At 42.0% G+C, this 18,863-nt stretch overlaps 1 protein-coding gene across 1 annotated transcript in view; it reads left to right on the forward strand.

Moving 5' to 3' along the window:
• GFRA4 (GDNF family receptor alpha 4) overlaps positions 1 to 17,708 on the forward strand; it is a 302,580-nt gene extending 284,872 nt beyond the window's left edge. The window contains exons 6-9 of the mRNA XM_069976347.1: positions 6,056 to 6,165; positions 12,165 to 12,299; positions 15,004 to 15,161; positions 16,790 to 17,708. Coding sequence (XP_069832448.1) covers positions 6,056 to 6,165; positions 12,165 to 12,299; positions 15,004 to 15,161; positions 16,790 to 16,933 — 547 coding nt within the window. The 3' untranslated portion in view covers positions 16,934 to 17,708. The remainder of the gene's footprint in view (positions 1 to 6,055; positions 6,166 to 12,164; positions 12,300 to 15,003; positions 15,162 to 16,789) is intronic.
• The last annotated feature ends 1,155 nt before the right edge of the window (positions 17,709 to 18,863 follow it).

Here is an 18,863-nt window from a genome sequence, read left to right on the forward strand (position 1 = left end):
AATAAAACCCTCATCCCTTTGGATTTTTTACGCTAGACAACTCAATAACTACAACTCTCAGCACGTCTTACATCTTACTACCCCAGACATGAGCTGTATATTACCTTACAGTGCCGGAGAGGAACGCCATACTTTTTAATTATCAGTTCGCTCCTGACATTTAATATTCTCCCGAGGATTTTAAAGGTCCTTGAGTTAAAGTCCAATAAACCGTCGGCTTAGATACGCTACAAGACTCATAATGGCAACGACCATGAGTGATTGCGTGGCGAGTAGTAGAGGCAGCAAGTCAATATCCATCGTGGAACATGTCATAGATCTTCTGACAGTAGATGCGAAGAGGCCTAAGAGAGGTAATGTATCTATTCTTTCTTGTCTATGCTCAGCATTGACTAACACCTTACAGATGGGAGCTTATGTAAGGGATGGCAGGCCGCAGAGGAGTGATTGCATGACACTGCTCACAGGAAAAGACTCTCAAAAGTGTCAGATTATGCCGTGGAAACCTAATGAAGACTTACAACTACTTCTCCTTTCTAAGTCCTGGCCCATGGGGGCAATCGAAGAAGGGCAGACAACCTACTGATATTGTGACTGATAACAGTTTCTAGGAAATTATCCACAGTTTTGGACTGGTTGGACTATAAATATGACAGCCATGTAGCCTTCCGTAGAGTCTTCGAGAAGTAAGACATGGGAGTTTGACAAGATTTAACCCGCTTGAAGATTTATGGGGAGGAAAGCCCGTCGTGAGTGACAGACAGTAGCTGGCACATAGTAATCGGGCAGGCAAAGGAAGCGGTGTAGTGTCCCACTCTATCCCCTGATCCCTGCTGTTTTACCCTTTGTGTGCCATGATCCGTGCTGGTAATGGTATTTAGAAGGAGAAACTGGGGGGGATTGTCTGGCCATATTTCTTGTTGTTAGGGTGTCTATAGTTTAGCGAAAAATTTTCAATTAGATCTAAATTTAAAAAAAGTTAAATAAATTAATTAAAAAAAAAATCTATGTCAAAATGTATGTAGAGGTGGGCATACATATTCAATAACTGTTGGATGAGCAGTCACGTGTTCTCTTAGGAAAAGGGTAAGGTGCACCTATTACTCCTAGGGCAATAGAGTTGGGCAGTGGAAATCTAATATGGAAGACCCTTCTCTCCACCATCATCATCTGTCGGTGGAGAAAATGGATGCTGCCATACACCTTAGGCAATCATCTGGACCTGCCTAGGGTCTATCTAAGGTGTACAGATACCTTAAAGTTGATCATACACTTTCAATAACTGACAATTGATAGTTCGGCCAACAGTTATCTCTCCCGTCCTCCCCTCATCCTCCCCGTGCAGGGCACGGCTAAACGTTCCTGTGTTCTTTGGGGGGGAGAGAAAGGGTAAGTCACAGCCAGACAGAAAAAACCCTTTAACCTGTATGTACAGCTCAGCTGTATGTAAAAAAAAAACTCAAATCAACTGCAGCCAGGCACCTCCGGCACCATCTCTATGAAGGACTGGTTAAAACTCCAACCTGTCAGACCTTTGTGTCTCCCAGAGGGAGATGTCGACAATCTTTCTCCAGCCTGACGAGTTGTGGATGTGATTTCGGATGGATTGAGCTTGTCATGAGTTTTCAGTAGATGATCGAGCGGGTAATGAAGTAATATTGATTAATAATTCATTTTATTGGACACTCGGTTAACCTGAGTCCATTATGCACATATAATCGATTGTTAAGCATGACGACTCGGTCTATGGTCATTTTATAGGGAAAGTGTCATCAGAAAATGACCTATTGTTTAAGTCAAGTTTTTATGTTAAACATATTTTCTAGTGACATTTTTTGTTTTACTATTTACAGTATATTATAAAAATAATCCTGAAACCTTCCTGTTTTGCTGTTTTTGACCTAGTCAATAAGCTGGAACCTCCTGTTCTGTAGAGAAAAAATTCCAGAAGTCTCCTCCATATCATCACAGACATGACTAAAGTCACACGTAGATGAGGTCATCTTCCACCCCTCTCTGCTCAATGATCTCTGAACAGGTCACATAGCATGCCTAAAAAACTAGAAGTGAAAGGGGTTAACTCCAGGCTCTAGTGTCTACGCCCTTTAGACTTTCTGTAAAGCATACCAGACAGGATGGCCGCCCGCATAATAATGTACAAAAAAAAGATAGTTAAAAAAAAAACTAGGTTCGCACGATTGTGAGTGTGTCCCATATAAAAAAGGGTGGATTAAAGCGACTCTGTACCCACAATCTGTCCCCCCCAAACCACTTGTACCTTCGGATAGCTGCTTTTAATCCAAGATCTGTCCTGGGGTCCGTTCGGCAGAGTATGCAGTTATTGTCATAAAAACAACTTTTAATCCGGCAGCGCTGTGTTTAACAGCCGGGGCTTATATTTCTATATGCATTAGGCTGGCACCACCTCAATGTCCTTCCTCCCCATCCTCCTCATCATTAGGAATGCTCCAGGAACATTTACTGCTGTTTGAGCTTTGCACAGGTGTATTAACGATCCAGCCCATGTGCCGGGCTGCCACAAGTGGGGAAGAGGAAGCAATCTGCCTGGAGTATTCCTAATGATGAGGAGGGTGGGGAGGAAGGACAGAGAGGTTGTGCCAGCCTAATGCATATACAAATGTAAGCTCCGGCCATTAGACACAGCGCTGCCGGATTGAAAGTTGTTTTTATCACAATAACTGCATCCCCTGCCGAACGGACCCCAGGACAGATCTTGGATTAAATGCAGCTATCTGAAGGTACAAGTGGTTTGGGGGGGACAAATTGTGGGTACGAAGTCGCTTTAAGGAATAATCTGGCCATAAACATTGGTTATGTGTTGGCCATGCCCACATATTTACACAGGAGCAGAGGACAATCTAATATATAATGTGGTCTCCTGACAGCAGGTGTCGGGGGGAGGGGGAATAATTGGACATGTTGGATTTTAACTACTGATTCTTTCGTTCACGAATAGACAGGTCGCTGTCAGAGGAGTCTGGCAATGGTTTCTTTGCCTCTTCTTATTAAGAATACATACGTGGTTGGCCGAGCCGTATGGTCACATAAATGGGGAGATCAAAATCCAGCTCCCCCATCCTCATCATTTAGGTGAAGATTAGTCTGTATGGGTTAGTCTTTAAAGCTCTAAGTCACATGGAACTTATATGGAGTAGCAATGAACATAATGAACTCTACAAACTTATGATCACCGTGGTTATATAGATGGAACTGCCCAGAACACATTAACAGCTAGAGCTCCAGGACCCTCGTGGTGATGTCATCAAAGATCCTGGAGCTCTAAGTACTGTACAGTGGAGGAGGCATAGGCCTCAGTATCAGTCTATGGCTAGGTTCACACACTGTCTTTTTTTTGACCGTTTGATAGCTTTCTTTTTGGAATCCATCATTTTAAGGCCAAACAACATCCATTATTTTAAAATCACAGACATAATTTAAAAATAACTGTCCTTATTTGTCCTCGAAATGATGAACGCTATCAAAGAGTCATAAAAACATGGTATGTGAACCTAGCCTATATACATGAGACCAGAGTCCCTCGCTCTTTAGATTTCAAATGTCTATGCTACAGGGGGGCATCTCCTTCTCTGAGAAAGTGAACCCCACTCTTGTCCTCCATCACTAGTCCTCGGAAAATTCCCAGCAACAAAATTGCAGAAGAACATGATTCCTATCGAGCGGTGTTCACACATTATCAGTTCTCTCCACATCGTGTACTAGAAAACCCGATTAGGACAGTTTATCTATGTGTGTCCTGCTGCTGTTATAACCAGTTACTCCTCAGACTCCACAGAAGGATACAAATTTCATTTCCTCTCCTGAAGCCTCTTGTGATATTCCTCCAGTGATCACGTTTTGCCTCAGGAGCAGTTTTCCTTCTGTATTGTCTACGACAGTTATAAGATATTGTGAAGCTACACCTTCTGCTTCTTAAAGGGTCCCTGCCGGTAGTACAGGGATGGCACATTGGCAGCTTATACCACTCACAACTGCAAAATTTAAAGGGAACCTGTCCTCACTGTCCTGCCACCTTAACCATGAGTGATTGGGGTGATCCATGGTGGCTTCTCCTTGCCTCCCCAGCCTTAATTGTTGGATCTCTGTATGGGTATAGAGATAGATTAAGACCAGCAATGTGGGCAGAAGTCAGGAAGCTCACCAATGAATTGAGTATGAAAGTGATAAAAGATTTTCTTTAACGTATTCCCATCTGAGAGTGTAGGCCATAAATGTCTGTTTCCAGTTCCACTGACAATAGCAATCTCCTCTTCAGCCCTTCTGTCTCTTCCCATTGTAGTTTATGGGAGTTATGGAAAGCATGCTGAACTCTGAACGGTCAGGAAGGTAGAGATCTATATGGGACCCATGTAATAGGGTATCCATTGCTGCCGTTAAATAAAGGAATTGTCAAAAAAAAAGTTCTGTTCCTATTTTCTGATTATAATTTTTTTTATTTTGTTTTTAGTACATTGTTATGGGGGTTGCCATTTTCCCTGAGCTGTTCTTCACAGCATTTATTGATACGCTTATACGCTTTACAGCAAGTCCCATGCACATAGACACAATGAACTACAGTATCTCTAGACTCTATTCCTTGTATGGGACAGGTTTCTAGTTATGTTCTATGACCTGTGCAGGGGTCATTCTATAGAGGAGGGGGAGGCTGAGCTGCTATTGCCTTTTCTATCTACTGGTATATCCTTCACTCTAATCCTGTACAGATCACTTTCCAGCATATTCATCCTTATCATCATAGACGGAACAGGAAGTCTCAGCTTAGTTTTAGCCCCAGTGGTTGAACTGGAAACGGCAAGATTTCAGGATTATATTATAATGTAGATAGAAAAAAAAACCTTAACTTAAATTTAAAAATTTTAATTAAAGTCCTGCCCTGATCCCACCCAGGGACAACTGAAAACACATTATTAGACCACCCTCTTTTGGGGGGGGACTATATAAACTTCAGCCCTTTTATGGTCCAGATCATGGGATTGTCCCAGCAAAACCAGGATGGTTAGTAAGTATGTTAAAGGAGAAGTCTGGCCATTTTTATCTTTTGGCAGCTGGCAGGGACAGGTGGGAAGTTATTAGAAAAGGCTAACTTACCTCTCCACATGCCCGCACCGCTACACCAGCTCCGAGACCCCCGCCAGAAGTAGTCTTGATGACATCACAAAAAGGGGGAAAATGCCATCTCAGCTGATGGATTGCCCACTGATTGTCACTGATTGGCTGAACAGGCAGTCAGTCAACCGTCTGAGAGAAGATCCCAGAGCCCGGCAGGAGTCCCAGAGCGGTGATCCAACATTGGAGAGGCACGGGGAGAGGCGAGTTAAGCTTGTTTTTTATGTTCCCCCCTGCTCCTGCTTTTTTTTTTTAAGAAGGCAGGAGCAGGGTAGAAGGTAAAAAGAGTTTCCGCGCTGGACTTCTCTTTTAATGTCATGTTGGCCATATTGGTTGTCATACAGCTTTTCCAGAGACCAGAATGAAGGATAGACCCAGTACAGCCATACCAGAGTATAGGATTTATCACTGTATAACAAAATCGCCATGCACTCTAACACTCCATTAGCAGTCATATTGGTTTTCATCTTGTTTTCCTATCTAGAAAATAGATGATTTTTTTTTTTTTTTTTTTAATTTGACAAGATTTTATTAAGTATGATTTTTTTCTTTTACTGGAGACAAATGCTCTTTTTCTACAAAACAGCTCACACTGTGACCACAGTTCTAGCACAGGCCGTAGTTTATATATGGCTCCTGGCTGGATCTATATATCAGCTCTGTGCTGTATAAATATTGCGATACATTCAGCATGTGTCACTGCTCCCAGCATTACTCTATAGAACAAGATGTATGGCCCCCGTACAAGATACACAGCCCCGCTGCCGCCTCATTACCTAAAGAGCAATGCATTTTGTGTTACATGGGGCCGACACTATGGGGGGGCGTTGTGCAGCCTGTGTGTTGGTTCTTGTCTATGCGGGATACGTTTTTCTGGGAATGTTTATATCTTCTTCTTGTCTCCGGTCAGGTCCCGGTTAGCCGCCTTCCAACTGGACTGTGAGCCGTCAGCGCAGTCTGTGACTGGATGTGCACTGGAGAACCATGCGGCTTGTCTGATGGCGTACACGGGGATTATAGGTAACTTGTTGTTCTGGTATACAGTTACTTGTCTATAAATGTAGCAGAGATGATTAAAGGGGTTATCCAGGATTAGAAAAACATCTTCTTCCAGAAACAGCACCACTCTTGTTCTTAGTGAACTCAGACTGAGCTGGGTCGTGATACCACACACAACCTGAGGTCAAGTGTGGCGCTATTTTTGGAGTAAAACAGCCATGATTTAGTAATGCTGCATAACTTCTTTAACCTTTTTGGGGATAAAATGCAAGTCATGACCAACCATCATGCCTAGTCATAATACAATGAGTGGAGCTAGCTAACTTGAGGCGCATTTACTAGAAGAGTTCTGTATAGGCTCTGGTAATTGGCCCTCATCAGAGAAGAAACTTTAGAGTCTGCTTGTCACAGTAAAAACTTTTGACATGTCTGAGAGACACATAAAACATTTTGATCAGTCGTGATCTGAGTGCTCAGTCCTTGATCAATCAATACAACAGGTGGGGAAAGAAGTGTACTCTCTGTGACTCTTATAGACTTACACTGGGCCAAAGAGGTAGTTACTTTCCTTAAAGGGGTAGTGCGGCGGTAAAAAATTATTCACAGAATAACACACATTACAAAGTTATACAACTTTGTAATGTATGTTATGTCTGTGAATCGCCCCCTTCCCCGTGTCCCACCACCCCCACCCGTGTACCCGGAAGTGTAGTGCATTATACATACCTGATCTGTGCCGACACGCGTCCGCCATCTTGTGCCAAACGTCATCTTCGTCCGGCCGGCCCTAACACCTCCGATCTTCCCGAGTGCTGGCCGTGTCATCAGCTGCTCAGCCGCAATTGGCTGAGCATAACTGTGCTCGGCCAATCGCGGCTCAGCGGCTGAGCCGGCCGGACGAAGATGACGTTTGGCACAAGATGGCGGACGCGTGTCGGCACGGATCAGGTATGTATAATGCACTACACTTCCGGGTACACGGGTGGGGGTGGTGGGACACGGGGAAGGGGGCCATTCACAGACATAACATACATTACAAAGTTGTATAACTTTGTAATGTGTGTTATTCTGTGAATAATTTTTTACCGCCGCACTACCCCTTTAAGGAGAGTCCGTCATAAAGACGTGTGGAGACTTACAGACCATTGCTGCTCCACTGAGAATTCTGGGAAGAAAAGATATGCAAAATAGCTCTCACACCTCTTGAGCAAAGAGATGTCCCTTCAAGTTAAGCCTTGCTCAGTCAAGGAGCCTTAGAACATTGACTGGTTTTAATGGTGCGTTTACACAGACAGATTTATCTGACGGATCTTTGAAGCCCAAACCAAAAACAGACTATAAACAGGGAACAGGTCATAAATTAAAGACTGGGATCTATCCTCTTTTCAAATCCATTCCTGGCTTTGGCTTCCAAAATCTGTCAGATAAATCTGTCTGTGTAAACGCAGCATAAGGCTTCTTGACTGAGCGAGATTTGACTTGTGGGGACATCTCTTTGCTCAAGAGGTGTGAGAGCTATTTTGCATATCCTTTCTTCCCAGACTTAGGGCCCTATTCCACCGGACGATTATCGTTTGCATAATCGTTAACGATTAACAATCTCAAATGACCGCTATTGTGAAAGACCTGAAAACGTTCACTCATTTCCATGGAACGATAATCGTTACTTATGAACATAATTGCGTTTTTCTTCGCTATTTATTCGCTATTGCGTTCGTATCTATTGCGAACGACCGAACGATGTCTTATTCAATGCGAACGATTTGCGAACGTTTTGCAAACGAGCAACGATAAAAATAGGTCCAGGTCTTATAAAGCGATCAACGATTTCTCGTTCAGTCGTTAATTGTTAACTGCATTTCAAACGAACGATTATCGTTTAGATTCGAACGATTTAACGATAATCTGAACGATAATCGTCCAGTGGAATAGGGCCCTAAGGGCCCTATTCCACTGGACCATTATCGTTCGGATAATCGTTAAATAATTCGGATTGGAGTGATAATCGTTTGGTTGAATAGCAGTTATCGCTAAATAAGACCTGGACCTATTTTTATCATTGCCCGTTTGCAAATCGTTCACATGGAATAAGATGTCGTTCGGTCATTCGCAGCAGCTACGAACGCAATAGCAATGACAAGACGATCATAAGTAACGATCATCGTTCCGTGTAAATGGGTGAACGATTTTAGGCTGTTTGCAATAGCGGTCGTTTGAGATCGTTTATCGTTAACGATTATGCGAATGATAATCGTCCCGAGGAATACGGCCCTTACATTGGGAATCAGTCTCGGCCATGTGACACACAACCAGGATAGATATCACACAGGGCACACTCTACACCCAGAACCCAACTGTTTAAAACTTTTGGCATGTCTCTATGGCATGTAATTTTTTTTTTAAAGTGATAGTGCCCATTTAAGTGCAAAATCTGTAATTGCCCCTATAGCTAGGCCCCTGGTCCTCAACTATTGCCCAAATGTCTATACTATTATTTTAATAGTCAAGAGTTGAAGCTCCTATACACACGGAAGGCTTGTTGTCAACATTCGGCTCTCGTAAAATGCCAACGATGAGCGTAAGCAAAGGCTTGTTTGTTGGCTGTTGGATCTTTTGTGCGGCCCTTTCAATGCATAGTTGTTGGCCACCCAGGTGATGTGCGATACATTCAATGGGCTGCACAAACGATCTACAGATCTGGATATTACAGCAGCCTGGAGTAGTGGGGATGTAAAACAATGGAGTGAAATATTGTCGGTAACTGCAGGTACACCTTGAAGGGGTATTCCAGTTATAAATTAAAGCAGTAGGAATAGGCACAGGTGTGCAGAAAGTCAATGTCCCAGCTGAGGCCCAGCCCTGGCACTCCATGGTTTACATACCAAACAGGAGGCCAAGGTTGCTGCTCCAGGGTCCATAGAAGAAGGGTTTCATATAAAAAAAAATTTAATCTGATATTTTTTTTATTGATGTTTTTGCTATAACAAAAAGTTACAATTTTTTTAAACCCCTCCCCCTTTCGACCACCACCTCCACCTCTTGCAGTTCCCTTTATATTAATTCTGGCATGGTGACATAAACAATACAACGGGATTACTCCTCCTCATTGTCCACCATTGTCAACATGGGTCCAGTTTCTAGAAAGGGAAAGATGAATCTCTTCTCCACTCTTTTTCCTGCAGATGATTTCTCCTCTTTAGTCTTATTTTCTATTATTTATTTCTGTAGAATAAACACTTGTTAAGGACGGGAAGCCTTCAGTGCTCTCTACAGTGAGAATCACCTGCAGGAAGGATTTGTGTATGAGCCGATAATCTATCCCTATAAAAGCTGCCCTGTAGTTCACCCCGGGGCTGCAAACAACGGCTGCTGTCAGCCCGGCCCTGCAGGGAGCAGATAATGCAGAGCGGCTGTGTGATCAGGCACCAAGGGCCCATCCGTATAATGAGACAGTCGGTGCTGTTTACCAGTGAATGTGGGTTGGAGATTTATATGTGACTCATAAGACAAGATAAGAACATGCATGACCATTCATAACCACCATTGTATTGAGTAAACTTCTTCCGAAAATACTTTTGATCTGGGTCGTTGTGACCGACAGCAAACCAGCCAATAATCTGAGGGATGATTTTGTTTATTCCCTATGTTATCCTACATTTCATCTATCTGCTCCCTCAAAATATTGACCACAATGGGGAACATTTATCAAAATGTGCCCCCTGGTGTGCGCCATGGAAAAGGTGCACATTTTTGCCTTCTCCGAGCCCTGATCATCTGATGGGCTGGTGGTTAGGAGGCATTTTTCATGGTTTCCAGGCATAAATAATGGCAGAAATCAACACCTACCATGTGACAGGCGCAGGTTCCGACAGATGTACTAAGAGCCATGTGCACCTCTTAGTTAATCCAACGGGGTGAATGGGGACAGGGACTATTTTAAGACTGGTCCATGCTGGTCTTGATGAGTGTCCTTTAATGTGTATACCTGCCCTTATCCTATCCTGTGAGGACTGTTCCATCTCACAGGCCTATACACCGCTATACACCATACATTATACACCACAGTCCTCACCTCTGCCATTGCCTCTTTCTTTTTATTTTTAGCACTTCTCACCTGTCTGCACATTCATCTAATTCTTATGTCCTTCCTCCATGTCTCCTGTTATTCCTCTGGTTCTGTAATTCCTCCATCTATTCATTCATTTCTATACTCATTCATCTACCTCTCCTTTTGTTCTTCTTCCTTTCCTCTCCTACTTCTTCTCATTTCCTCTTCTCTCTCTTCCAGGTTCCTCCACCTCCCTTTTCATTCATCAACTCTTTCTGTCTTTCCTCTAATTCTCTCATCCCTCCACCTCTTCACACTTCATTCCACCTCTTCTCTCATACCTTCACCTTTCTTCTCTTTCCATCACCTTCCAGCTGAATCCTTACATTCTCTTCTAGTTCCGTCACTTTTCCTCTTGTTCCTTCACCTCTCTCATTACTCCATCTCTTCTATTATTTCTTCACATTATTTTATCAATTTTTCCTTCATTTATCCACCTTTTCTCGTATTCCTCCTCTTCCCCTAAACTCTCATTCCTTGATATCGTCTCATATTACTCCACTTCTCTTCTAGTTCCTTGATATCTTCTCATATTACTCCACTTCTCTTCTAGTTCCTTGATATCTTCTCTCATTCCTCAACTTCTCTTCTCCTCTCATTCCTTGATATCTTCTCTCATTCCTCCACTTCTCTTCTCCTCTCATTCCTTGATATCTTCTCTCATTTCTCCACTTCTCTTCTCCTCTAATTCCTTGATATCTTCTCTCATTCCTCCACTTCTCTTCTAGTTCCTTGATATCTTCTCTTATTCCTCCACTTCTCTTCTCCTCTGATTCCTTGATATCTTCTCTCTTTACTCCACTTCTTTTCTCATTTATCCACCCCTCCTCTTGTTCCTCCAGCTATCCTCTTATACCCCCACATTCCTTCACCCTTACTTCTTTTCCTTAGGCCCCGTTCACACGTAGCAAAACTAGCGGAATTATCCGCCGCGGAATGCCGTTAGCCTCCTTCTCATAATGGGAGTCTTTGGGAGGCGTGCGCTGCTGTTCTCACAGCGTCTCTCCACCCTGAAGAATGAACATGTTCATTCTTCAGCGCAGGGAGAGCAGCAGCGCGCGCCTCCCATCGACTCCCATTCGGCTGCGGAATTCCGCTAGTTTTGCTATACTCTTTGTCATACTCTGATTCCCTCATTACCTTGCCTCTTGTTCTTCCAATTCTCTTCTCGTTCCTCCTCCTCTCGTTCCTCCTCCTCAATTCTATGGCCAAAATAACCCAAAGGGAAATCAGTGCGGAACACAGCCCGGGAATTCCACTGGAAAGAACATGAAGAAGGTTTTGATTATTTCACAGGTTCTTTCAGTATGATTTTTTTTTTTTTTAGAACTGGAAGTTAATGCCCTTTTCCAGCTCAAAACGACTCTGTACCCACAATTCCCCCCCCCCCCCCCCCCCCCAACCACTTCTACCTTCAGATAGCTGCTTTTAATCCAAGATCTGTCCTGGGGTCCGTTCGGCAGGTGATGCAGTTATTGTCCTAAAAAACAACTTTTAAACTTGCAGCCCTGTTTCAAATTAGTGTGGCCTAGAGGACCCATGCCCTAGGATTGCACCGCCTCTCCGTCTCTCCTCCCTGCCCTCTTCATCACTAGGAATGCCCCCGGGCAGGATTTTTCCTATTCCTCACCTGTCTGAAAATTGCACAGGTGTTCAGACAGGTGATGAATAGGAGAAATTGTTCTAGGGGCATTCCTAATGATGAAGAGGGTGGGGAGTAGGGATGGAGAAGCGGTGCAATCCCAGGGCATGGGTACTCTAGGCCGAATGGACCCCAGGACAGATCTTAGATTAAAAGCAGCTATCCAACAGTGCAAGCGGTTTGGGTTGGGGTCAGATTATGGGTAAAGAGTCACTCTAACAATGTTGTATCACCAGTATCAGATTTCATTATTTGTACTGTTGTTTACAGGTAGTCCTATCACACCCAACTATGTGGACAACTCCTCTTCAAGTGTCGCCCCCTGGTGTACCTGTAACACAAGTGGAAACCGTCAGGAGGAGTGTGAGAATTTCTTGCACTTTTTCACAAACAACGTCTGTCTACGTAAGTGTCCTGGAATATTCAAGAGCGTTAGGGAAACCACCGTCCGTTATCAGCCAGGAGTGGTGCTAGAAATGCTCCTTCGGCTAATAATTGAACCGTGTAAAAGTGACAGTGATCAGCTGAGGAGCAGGAAAACACTTCTTGGCCGATCGCAACTTGCGTGAGATTGTTTGTGCGTCCCGGTCCAATTCATTGTGCCTTCTAAAGGTCCTGCAGATGGTAGGGAGAAGATTGTTAGATTTAATAGGACCTTTCCTCCCTCATCGATCTCACATGGTTGGTGTGTTCTCTTCATACATGCTGTATTTTTCTTTAATGGCATGTTTACACATTTGGCTTTTTAATTGTACAGAGGAGAAATCTTAGTCTTTTCCTTTATGACCTGTCCTCTATTTATAATCTCTGGCTTTGGCTTCAGTAATTGCAATTAAAAGCCCAACAGTGTGAACATAGCCATATACGTGAGTACTGGTTTCATCCTAATTAGATGATTCTAATGAGCCCCCTGTGTCTTATTGTCATGTTATTGCTTATTATCACATATTATGGATTATAACACATATGATTTATACACTAGACGCTGTATGCATGTTCATTATTACACTGTCTGTCATTCTCTGTATGCTGCTCTGTACTCTATGAATTGTTTCTTGGACTAATTGTTAATTGTTTGCGATGTAAAACACTTAATTGAGTAACACATCAACAAGAGCTGAGAAGTGATCGGGAACGTTGCCCTTTTTCATATGGGTGAATTTTCTCATTTTCACTAAATTGTTGAAACTTGCTAATTTTTTTTTTAACTCTATTTCATATCTACAATCAAAAAGCTACAGCAATCTAATGTATCCAGTAAAGAAAATGTGTTTATATAGCCCATATGGGTTAAATACACACTTTTTTTTCACTGGATACTTTGGAGTTCTGCAGTTATTTGATTGTATATATCCACACATCAGAGGGTCCTGGTAAATCTGTCAGCACCCACTGGCTATTCAACAAGTGCTGCCAGTATTTTGTGAAATATCTATCTATATATCTATCTATCTATGATCTATCTATCTATCTATCTATCTATCTATCTATCTATCTATCTCCTATCTATCTATCTATCTATCTATCTATCTATCTATCTATCTATCTCCTATCTATCTATCTATCTATCTCCTATCTATCTATCTATCTATCTATCTATCTATCTATCTATCTATCATCAATCTATCTCCTATCTATCTATCTATCTATCTATTTGTATGTATGTGTCTTGGTTCAAGTTGAATTTTGCTGACACCCACAACCTGTGTTTTCTCAAAGTGCTGACAAAACAAATAAGACATAAGCTATCTATCTATCTATCTATCTATCTATCTCCTATCTATCTATCTCCTATCTATCTATCTATCATCTATCTATCTATCTATCTATCTCCTATCTATCTATCTATCTATCTCCTATCTATCTATCTATCTATCTATCTATCTATCTATCTATCTATCTCCTATCTATCTATCTATCTATCTCCTATCTATCTATCTATCTATCTCCTATCTATCTATCTATCTATCTATCTCATATCTATCTCCTATCTATCTATTATCTATCTATCTCCTATCTATCTCCTATCTATCTATCTATCTATCTAATATCTATCTATCTATCTATCTATCTATCATCTATCTATCATCTATCTATCTATCTATCTATCTCCTATCTATCTATCTCCTATCTATCTATCTATCTCCTATCTATCTATCTATCTATCTATCTTTCTATCTAATATCTATCTATCTCCTATCTATCTATCTATCTATCTATCTATCTATTTGTATGTATGTGTCTTGGTTCAAGTTGAATTTTGCTGACACCCACAACCTGTGTTTTCTCAAAGTGCTGACAAAACAAATAAGACATAAGCTATCTATCTATCTATCTATCTATCTATCTATCTATCTATCTATCTATCATCTATCTATCTCCTATCTATCTATCTATCTATCTATCTATCTATCTATCTATCTATCTATCTTTCTATCTAATATCTATCTATCTATCTATCTTTCTATCTACTGTATCTATCTCCTATCTATCTCATATATATCTCCTATCTATCTATCTATCTATCTATCTATCTATCATCTATCTATCTATCTATCTATCTATCTATCTATCTACTGTATCTATTTATCTTTCTTTATCCTATCTACTCTATCTATGTCAGATAGATAGATAGATAGATAGATAGATAGATAGATAGATAGATAGATAGGAGATAGATAGATAGATAGATAGATAGATATTCTTGATCCCCTGATTTGTTAGTCTGGAAAGTTTCCCTCTCACAGGATGGACATTAGAGCGGGGCACAGCTGTGTGGAGGGGATGGCACTCCAGGTCTGTTGGAGAGTGTATAGATTAATGTTCTGCATTTGCCTTCCTGATTCGATCATTGGCCTCAGTAATGGCTCCGGCACTCAGCGCTGAGCCGCTCATTCTACTTTCGCAGTTGACCACCTGATCAAGCTAGCATAAAACTGATTTCGCTACAAGCTGCCTAATGGCTGCCCTGACCAGAACACCAGCCTGTGGAGCCCCGGCTCTGAACAAGAGGATTACTTTGTATAATATAATATTCTCCAGCAGAATTTTCATACCGTCTTGTTCAATTTGATCCGTTATGATTTATTAACTTCTTTTTGCTTCATAGAAAATTCTATTCATGCTTTTGGCAATGGGACCAACCTAAACCTGGCTCTAAACCCATCCGTTGCCTCTACAACACCCAGGCACAAAGAGGAGAAGTACGCCAACGCCTCTGTCCCTGCGGTAAAGGAAAGCGTCAACGTCTATGTCCAGCCCACAAAGGTGAGAGTAACATTACATTTGTCACAGCTTTTATCATATATATCAGTGGAGACTCTTAAATGAGTACTCCATTGGATTTTTTTTACTGTTCTCCTTGAGTTCAGTGATTGTTGTTTTGTTGATTGAGATATATATATATATATATATATATATATATATTTATTTATTTATTTATTCCCCCCCCCCCCCCCCTCATGGTGAGCCAATATCGGCCGCTACGAACGATAATCTTCCCGTGGAATAGAGTGCATTGATCAGCCGACATCGTTCATGTCGGCTGATCGTTGCAGTCGCTTGTTTTTCAACATCGGCAGCAGACGCTGCTGTATCCTATGGGCTGCCCGGACGATCAGCTATCCCCCGGGCAGCCCCCACGCAACTCCCCGCCACCCCTCCCGCACTCACCCGCTCGCTGCAGCCGCGCTGAATAGCGGCGGCAGGGAGCGGGGAACGAGGAGCAAACGAGCGCTGAGAGCGATCGTTTGCTGCTCTTAACGACCGGTGGAATAGGGGCATAAGAGATGTATACACATACTGGAAGGAGCTTTTTAGGGCCCTATTCCACCGGACGATTATCGTTCAGATTATCGTTAAATCGTTCGAATCTAAACGATAATCATTCGGTTGAAATGCAGTTAACGATTAACGACCGAACGAGAAATCGTTGATCGCTTTATAAGACCTAGACCTATTTTTATCGTTGCTCGTTCGCAAATCGTTCACATTGAATAAGACATCGTTCGGTCGTTCGCAATAGATACGAACGCAATAGTGAATAAATAGCGAAGAAAAAACGATCGCAATTACGATCATAAGTAACGATTATCGTTCCATGGAAATGAGTGAACGTTTTCAGGTGTTTCGCAATAGCGGTCGTTTGAGATCGTTAATCGTTAACGATTATGCAAACGATAATCGTCCGGTGGAATAGGGCCCTAAGACTTGGAGTGTTCAGACCCCCTCCAATCTCTAGACATAGCAGGGAGAAGTGCAGCTGAGCGCTTCACTCCCCAACTTGCTTTGGTCTCTATACCATTGTACAAGTGCGCGCCATAGAATTATAATTAAGCCCATAAAGTACAATGAGTTAAAGCTCACAGGGAGTCAAGGAGAGAAGCATTTAGTTGCATGCTACCACTGGCTATATATAGACACCTAGATATCTAAAAAAAAAAAATGCCTGCAAGGTAAAGCCCACTTTGTTAAGATTGAGAGGCCCAACGTTGCTTTTGCAGCTGAAGGGAGCGCCTCTTGGGCTTTATTTCCTAATTTTCCTAATAAGCCTAAATCCTATATCTCAGCGCTGGAGCGACAGATTGAAATAAGAGTGATATCACCTGATTCAGGGCAAGAACTCCTATTGTACATTGCCTTTACTTTAGTGAACAAAAATCTGCTGGCAGGCCACCTAAATAATCTATTTAGGATAGGAGATAGAAGTAAGAAAGAACAAGTACAAAGTCTTTTCCCTGGAAAATATGTTTGGTGGAGTGGGCCAGAACTTTTTCTCATCTTAGGATAGCACTGAAACAAAGTTTGGGTATATTACAGAAAGCAATGTCCAAGTAGATTTGCCTCTTTTAGAAGTTTCTTCCTTTGGCTAATAGCTGTAAAATATTTCTCTTAAGGTTTCAAAGGAGGAACCCTTCCTTGTCGGATCCAATGAAATCAAATCTGAGGTTTTCAACTCTCTGGTGCCATCATCCAGCTCCCGATTGATCAGCAGCGGATGTTCATTGCTCGTCACTATATTTTTTCAAATCTTTATCTGAAGACGGCCGAGGGCGCCTCATTTTACACAAAAAAAATTCGGAGAGAAAAACAGACCTGTGTCTTCTCTATTTTTTTATGTTAATTCATGGTAATCTTAAAAGTCCTTCCTTTCATTTATCGTCTTTTGAAATAATGCGGAACGTCTCTTTGAGTCTCGGGATTGACTTTTAGATACATTTCGACATGAGGCCGGGTGGTAGTCACCTGGAGTGGTCTGGACTATTTGGCATAGTGTTTGTGCCAACCGTGCCTGTGTGGTCCTGTGGAGCATCTAAAATAACATACAAATGTCTATTGGGACTCAGCCGAGCGCAAGGACAAGAATTACCGATAAGCGTCACGTGAAATCAGAAACATTCTTTAATAAAGTTGTTGAAATGATATTCCGCAATCCTATAGTAAGTAGGAAAAAACACATAAAAGATTGAAACAATCCTACTCTTATTTTCTACATTCTGGATGGGTGGAGGGGCAGAGATGTATAAATTTCATGTAAGGATTCATTTGTTAAAGGGGCGACGCAAGAAAATGGCAAACCATGAAAGACAAGGCTCTCCCAAGATGGTGTCATCTCCTGAGCATCTTAAGTGCTTGTGTTCCTTATCCCCCCCTCATCGAAACCTTTTCTTGACGGTCATCTGAGATAATTTCTACAAGATGAGATAAAATATCGCTTTCGCAATATAATGGAAATTTGCTTCATCTTATGTTGACGAAGAATTTTACTTTCTCATATCCCAGATTTCCCCTACTGGAAATTTTTTGCTTTATGAACTGAAGATCTAATCAATATAATTTTTATCCTTGGATTTTATTCTTTTTTTTTTTTCTTTTTCTTTTTTTTGGAAAGTAGCATTAAATTGTACTATACAAATCCAGGTGTCCAGCATTGTCTTTAATTTTCGTGGTCTATTATTTCTATGTTTAATATGGGTATGTATATTTTTGGATTTCAGTTGAAAAACTTTTGGTGGTTTTTCTGATGGTGTTTTTTTTTTTTATTCCTATGTGGCACACCTGGATGAAAAATGGTCACAGTGCCAAATGGAAGGCCCCATTCACATCACATATAGGGATATATGTTGTCCTTTAAATCAACAATCCTTTATGTCCTTTATGTCATCAACCTGACTTTCATGAAATGTAGCCTAATTGTCATTAGGTTCATCGAAATACATTAAAGTATTTCATTTCTCTGTGGGAAGTGGTAGACCATGTCTTTAATTCACCCAAACAGGATATGTTCAGAAAAATGGATCAAACGTAGTCACTTTAAGAATATGTTCAACGCATAGAAGTTAATGGGTATATGTCATCAGTTTTTGCCAGCTTGCCAATGTATAGACAGATATATGCCCCATAACAAAACGTGAATTGGGCCTAAAGGTTTCCAGCTTAAAGTGATATTGTCCCCCCCCCCCTCTTTACTCTGTATGTGGTTCTCCGCACCATCCACAAGCTTAGATGCTCCACATTTGATTATATTCTCCCAGCCGGGAGATGGGGGCAAACTGTCATGAAGCCTCGCCTAGGTGACACTGTCCACCGGTGAAATGAAGCAAGAGTAAGAGGGGTTGAGAGTATCGGCCAAAGAGAAGTTCGGCAAAAATGAAAACTCTGCTGCAGGCAGGGGTATGCGGGAACATAATAAAGAATGTATACTTACCTGTCCCCATGCCCCCGCAGCGCCACCTTATCAGCTCCCTGACTGCCGCTGGGCTCTAGTTTCTCCCGACCTCATGGAACCTCATGACCCAGGAAGAAGTACCTGCTCAGCCATCTTGCCTCAGTCAGTTGTGACAAGAGAGGGAGGTGGGGGAGCACGGCGGGGTCCAACAGCACTGATTCAGCGCTGCGCGTGCGCATGGGGGGGGGAATGGGTAAATATACTTAGTTTATTATATTCCCGCACTCCCGTGCCTTCAGCAG

Source organism: Dendropsophus ebraccatus, chromosome 7 (genome assembly GCF_027789765.1).
Source record: "Dendropsophus ebraccatus isolate aDenEbr1 chromosome 7, aDenEbr1.pat, whole genome shotgun sequence".
Classification (NCBI taxonomy): domain Eukaryota; kingdom Metazoa; phylum Chordata; class Amphibia; order Anura; family Hylidae; genus Dendropsophus; species Dendropsophus ebraccatus.